Here is a 6,428-nt window from a genome sequence, read left to right as displayed (position 1 = left end):
GCCTGAGCAGCCGTAGCTGCAGGTGGGTGACCTCTTCTGAAGAGCAGGTGGTGTGGCTGCTGACTCTAAAGCTACTGCTTTATCCTGAGAGCAGGACTGTTCATCTTCTGGTGAGAGCTTCTTAATGTTACATAAGGATGTATATTTATCGACCTCACATGTTACGAAAATTCACTGATTTTTAGGCTTTGAAACAAGGATGGAATTACTTAATCTGTTTGCTGTTTGCACTCTGATGAAAGGGCAGCAGTATTTGAGAAATAAAATAAAATTTGACAACAGGAGGCTTGCATAAGAGAAGCAGGAAATGTCAACGACTTCTACATGGGAAGCAGAGAGATGGGAGGGTCTCTTGATGGACGTTCTAACAGGTTTGTTCAGAGTTACTTGCTCGGAACAAGCGGCTCTCATAATTATTTTCATGGCTTATTAGTCAAAGATGAATGTAAACATTGTCTCCTAGAATTCTCCAGAAGAGGAAGTCATTACGTAACGTATGATTGGCCTAGTTTGACAGTCGGTCATGATAACAGTCAGAGTATCCTCTGATGTTTCTGTTGTGGAAAGGAGGCGAAAGAACGGAAAATTAACTGTCTGATTGCTAATTCCTGTAGATTTACTTTAGTCCTTATAACACTGGGGGAACATGGAGGTGAGTGCTGCTGAACCACTCGAACTTGGAAGCAAACTGTGGACACGTGGAATGAATTACTAAGTAGTGTGATGGAGAGTAGGACTTTACAGATCTCGAAATTATGTTAATTTAAACAATTTTAGGTGAAAATAATAAAATAGCTGGTGGGGCTGAAAGACCTCACCTTGTTCTCATTACAAATGTTCCAATGAACAATTTTAGATAGATAGATAGATAGATAGATAGATAGGTAGCGTAGTTAGCAGGATTAGGCAGATAGATAGATAGGTAGCGTAGTTGGCAGGATTAGGCAGACAGACAGTTAGATAGATAGATAGTGTCAGGGATGCCAGGGGCAACGACCCAGCTGGGACGTCGTGAGGGACCGGATGTGGGTCTGCGCCCACCCTGGATCACGTGGGGGCCGCCAGGGGTCTGCAGGAGAGCCGTTTTACCCTATTGCGGGCTGGCGGCGTGCAAGCCATGAGTGCAGCGGTCTCCGAGGAGTGCGCCGTTGCTGGAGGCGCCAGGGCCAACATTGTGTCCAGAGAGGCCACGCTGAGAACGTTTCCTCGGTTGGACGGCACCCGGGAGGTGAGTTCCCTGCCTATTGGCAGGCATGTTTTCTCTTTTCCAGGCAGGGACTTCCCGGATCCGCGTCAGTGGCGGGTGCATGCCGGTCTGCCAGCTGTGGGAGCTGCAGAGAAGGAAACGCTGCAGATCGAGAGGCGCTGGCAACAGCAAGGCTGCCGGCAAGCACGTCACCGCCGCAGAACGGGAGGCAAGATGGCCGCGGACCAGAAGTCCCTCCCCCTGACAGGCACGCGATTGGATGGTGTGTCTTGCGCGCCCACCAATGACTGTATAGAGGCGGGACCAAGGAATATTCATCACGTGCAGGGGGGAGACTCGATTGGGCCAGAGGAGGAGGCCCACAGGAAGTTGCTGGCGTCCGGGGCTGACAGACAGGTAGGCTCCGCGTCGGTTACCTTCCTGTCTTTGCCGGCTGCTCTGTCGGAGCTGGAGGCGTGCCTTCAGCCCGCGGAGCAGCGTTTGTTTCAGGTGCTACGTTTCCTCCGGGCAGAGATGCAGGTAATGGAGATTAAGGCAGTCGCGTCCATAGAAGAGCTTCGATTGGCGATCCGACGGCGCAGCACTGGATTCTCCAGCCGGAGCAGCATGGCGGGGAAGGTAGGTTCAGTCGTCCCCATACAGCATAAGGGAGGGTCTGCTGAACACGGCTGTGACTCACAGGATCAGCTTCAAGTAAGCAGCCCTCCGACTGTAGGTGCGGCGCAGGGGGCTGTGCGCGCGGCGAGGGGGGAGTCCGTGAGGACGCTGGTTGGACACGGGCTGCTAAGTGCACTGGGTCCTAGCGCCCTCCACCCCAAGTCGGCCACGGTCTCGCGCCACTCTGTAGGGACGCAGACGGGAAGGAGGCCCTTTCTTTTTCATAAGGGGACTCAGACCGTCAAGGCGTCCCAGAGTGATAGTAGGAATTGGAGGCTGAGTGCCGATTCTCCGATAGGTTGGGACGCGATGCTGGGTGCACACGTCCAGGTGTTGGCCACCCTCTGCGGGGGCAGAGGGAATCCCTGAGGCCGGTGGAGAGGAAAAGAGTGCAGGCGGTTCCAACAATAGGAGGGACATGGAATCCACAGAGAGGGTGCCGAACAGGCAAGTGCCGGGGTGCCGAATGGAGGGGGGAACGCTGCCAGTGCGTGGCACAGGAAGGGTGCCCAGGCAGCGGTTCTGCCCCTGTGTTTCTCTTTGTTGCAGGGACGGACCCTGGACAAGCAGTAGGACCCCCTTCGTTGGGGACCTGCCCTCAGAAGTCGGACCATCTTTTGAAGGATCTCTCCGCTGGCGTGCGGGTGCCACCATGGCTGGAGGAGGCTGCAAGGGAGCGAGTGGCTCCGAACAAAGGGGCGCGGAGGCCTCGGAGGGGGTGCCAAAAGAAGGGGCCCCAGGGTGCCGGAAAAAGGGGGGACCGCGACCTGTGCGAGGCACAGGAGAGCACCAAGTGGTGGTGCTCAGGCCGCATCTCCGCCCCTATTCCTGTTTGGAGAGCAGGACCGGACTCCGGCTGTCCCCGCTTCATGGGTATGCTGCTCTCGCGGGACGTGTCGCTCTTCCTGAATGGTCTTCACTGGCTGTGGGGCACTGTCAGGGTTGCCAGGGGCAACGACCCGGCCGGGACGCCGTGAGGGACCGGATGTGGGTCTGCGCCCACCCTGGATCACGTGGGTACCGCCGCCCTGGTTGCTTTGGGGGTCACGGGTTGAGGGCATGGAAACCCCACCCTGCAGGGGCCCGTGGTTACCGCCAGGGAGTGCCCCAATGCCTTGGGGACCTGTTACCTCAGCACTTCCGCCACACCCGGAAGTGCTGGGGGGAAGATTAAAAAGGACATCCGGTGTGCTGCCGGGAGAACAGCCGGCACTTCCGCCACGCTGGGGCGTGGCCAACAGGGGAGTGTCAGAAACACCTGGAGCTCATCCGGGACATGTATAAAAGGGGCCGTCTCCCTTCATTCAGGGCTGGAGTCGGGTGGAAGAAGGACGAGGCACGAGAGGAGTGTGGAGGCGGCCCGAAGAAAAGGCATTGTGTGGCCAGGACTGTGTGTTGGGGTTTGTGGTGCACGTGACTGTGTCTGAGTGACACTTATAATTGTAAATATTGTAGAAAATAAAAGTGTGGTGGTGGAAATCAACATGTCCGCCTGTCTGTGTCTGGGTTCACAATAGATAGATAGATAGCATAGTTGGCAGGATTAGATAGATAGATAGATAGATAGAGCGTAGTTGGCAGGATTAGATAGATAGATAGATAGCGTAGTTGGCAGGATTAGATAGATAGATAGATAGCGTAGTTGGCAGGATTAGATAGATAGATAGATAGATAGATAGATAGATAGATAGATAGATAGATAGATAGATAGATAGGAAAGGCACTATAAGGACTACATTGATGGAGCGTTGCAGTGATGCTTGCCCTTCTGGAAGTTTCTCCCATCTCTACCCACACAGGTTCTCTGGAGCTCAGCCAGAGTGACAATCGGGTTTTTGGCCGTCTTGGTTAGTTTTCCCAATGTAAGAATTGTGGTTGTTCCGTTTATTCTTGAGAATCTTCAAATCTGCTGGAATGTTTTTTTGCTGCCTTCCCCAGATCTTCACCTTGACCCAGTCCTGTCTCTAAGCCCCGTAGGTAAGTCCTTCACCCTCAAGGCCTGGTTTCTGCTCAACAATTTTCCTTCTACAGACAGGTCTGTGCTTTTCCTAATCAGTATAATCAGTTGAATTGACTCCACGTGGACTCCAGCTAAGGTGTAGAAATATCTCAGTGATGTCCATAGAACGGGATGGCCCTGAGCCAGATGTCATGTGTCATAGCAAAGGGTCTGAGTGTTTGTGTAAATGTCATACTTCAGTTTTCATTTTTAATACATCTGCAACAATTCCTTAACTGCTGTTTCCAGTTTGCCATTCTGGGGTATTACGTGTTGCTTAATGAGAGAAAAACTGAACTGAAACAATGTTAGCACGAGGCTGCAATATAACAAAATGTGAACTAAGTGAAGGGGTCTGAAGATTCTCTCAATACACTGTAGCTGCAGCGTCTCCCTGAACTGTCAGGCACAAAGCAACCTCCAGCTCCGGACAGCGTGTCCAGTCTGATAAACAAACACTCTGGTTTTACATAACTGACCTCAGATTCACATTTCCACCATTTTTTAAAAAAGCCCTGCATGTCTAAAAGGCAAAGCTCAGCACAAAGTGTAAACATTTATTACACAATATCAGACCATTCTGCACAATGAGTACACTGAATACATCTTCTGTCACTGTGGATGTCCTCCACTTCCTATAGTCTTCATCTAATTACTCTTCAGATTCTATTTAAAGAGGCAGCATAATTAGAAAACCTCAAATAAAGAACACTTGCCGATTGTATCAGCTATGACTCCGCTTCTTTAATGAACTACTTGTAGAAAATACAACTGGGAGCAGAGCTGTACTCCTGTCGCTGAACAATTTACACGTCAGTCCGCCGTCATCATCCCTGCTTCACGCTACACCGGACCAGTTTATGACTCTGCTGTCTGTGAAGGCCCATCTGTGTCATCACATCGCCCATGCTCTCACTCATCTTTCCATCTTTTCTCTCTTCTTCCTTGTCTTTTTGTTTCTCGACCAACCGATTCCTTAACTTTTATTTTCTTCACTCACTCCCAACTTCCCCTCCCTTTATTCAGGTGCACCATTTTAAAACCAAGCTGAGGCGAGCATAATCACCCAATAAAGATGGTTACGCATGTGGCGGCCCTACTCGCCTTATCGGCACGCGTCTACCTCGCCACAGTTAGCACATCTCGTGAAAGAGTAAATTTAGATAGATAGCGTAGTTGGCAGGATTAGATAGATAGATAGATAGATAGATAGTGTAGTTGGCAGGATTAGATAGATAGATAGATAGATAGATAGATAGATAGATAGATAGATAGATAGATAGATAGATAGATAGATAGATAGATAGATAGATAGATAGATAGATAGATAGATAGATAACATAGTTTGCAGGATTAGATAGATAGATAGATAGATAGATAGATAGATAGATAGATAGATGTGTAAGGCAATATATACTTAGCTAGATTAGTCTTTAATGTACAATAAAATAGATTACAGCAGGTCATCTATCTATCTATCTATCTATCTATCTATCTATCTATCTATCTATCTATCTATCTATCTATCTATCTATCTATCTATCTATCTATCTATCTATCTATCTAGTCTGACATGATGTTTTCATAAATGCCCTGATGTCCATTTTGTTGTGCCTTTAAGAACAATCTATTTAAGTATATAGCGCCTTCATATCTACCTGTGATAGTCCACTTATGCCCAGGGCCAAATCACATAATCTTTGAGGTGGTGGCAACTGGGAAAAAAAAAAATAATCTTAAAGTGTCTTTGTCTGCCATCTTTTGGCCGTCACACTGGTACTGCACCAAAACAGAAATCCTTAGAGAAGTGGAAGTGTGTGTGTGTGCTTGTCTACAGTTTGTTTCTGTTGTAGCTGTGCGACCCGCCTGAGATGGGTTGAAATCTAAGTAATCACCGCACACCTGAGTGTTAATGTTTACATTGGAATGTATTTTGCAATGCATGTAATAATCCATCTATCTATCTAATGCTTGTGATTTACCATCTGTTGGAATAACAAATGCAATGCATGTGTCTGTAATATACCATTTGGTCAATAATATCCAACTGCAGAGCCACAATGCCGTATGTGACCGCCTGTCTACACCAGCAGTTACACTGCAGCAGTTTCACAGCAGAAGTGTCGTCGCTACACATCTACACTACAAGCAAACAACACTAACCCTTAACCAAAAGCTAAACCTAAACTAAGCTGTTTATGTACAAGATAACCACACTAACCCCAAATCTTGACTTACGCCATGAAACTGCTGGTGTGGATCTGCTGATGTAGACTTGCAGTTATATATAGCATTGTGGCTCTGAAGTTGGGTATCATTCACTAAATGGCATATGAGAGACACAAATGAATTGAATTTGTCATTCCAACAGATGGTGAATCACAAACATTAGATAGATAGATAGATAGATAGATAGATAGATAGATAGATAGATAGATAGAAATGCATTTTATTAATAAAAATGTTTGTGATGTGCCATCTGTTGGAATGACACATGCAATAGAAAATGCATTTCAATAGATGGCACACTGCAAATGTTAACACTGAGGTCTACATCAATGATTT

At 48.0% G+C, this 6,428-nt stretch overlaps 1 protein-coding gene across 1 annotated transcript; it reads left to right on the top strand.

Annotated features, from left to right (window-relative positions):
- Positions 1-1,637: 1,637 nt before the first annotated feature.
- Positions 1,638-4,914, top strand: LOC120516417. Its single transcript, XM_039738064.1, has 3 exons — positions 1,638-1,825; positions 2,163-2,737; positions 4,890-4,914. The coding sequence occupies exons 1-3, from the start codon at positions 1,721-1,723 to the stop codon at positions 4,912-4,914; spliced, it is 705 nt and encodes a 234-aa protein (XP_039593998.1). The 5' UTR covers positions 1,638-1,720.
- Positions 4,915-6,428: the final 1,514 nt, after the last annotated feature.

Source organism: Polypterus senegalus, chromosome 16, assembly GCF_016835505.1.
Source record: "Polypterus senegalus isolate Bchr_013 chromosome 16, ASM1683550v1, whole genome shotgun sequence".
NCBI lineage: Eukaryota > Metazoa > Chordata > Cladistia > Polypteriformes > Polypteridae > Polypterus > Polypterus senegalus.
The sequence above is the reverse complement of the archived record's forward strand: the minus strand, read 5'-3'. Positions and strand labels throughout refer to the sequence as shown.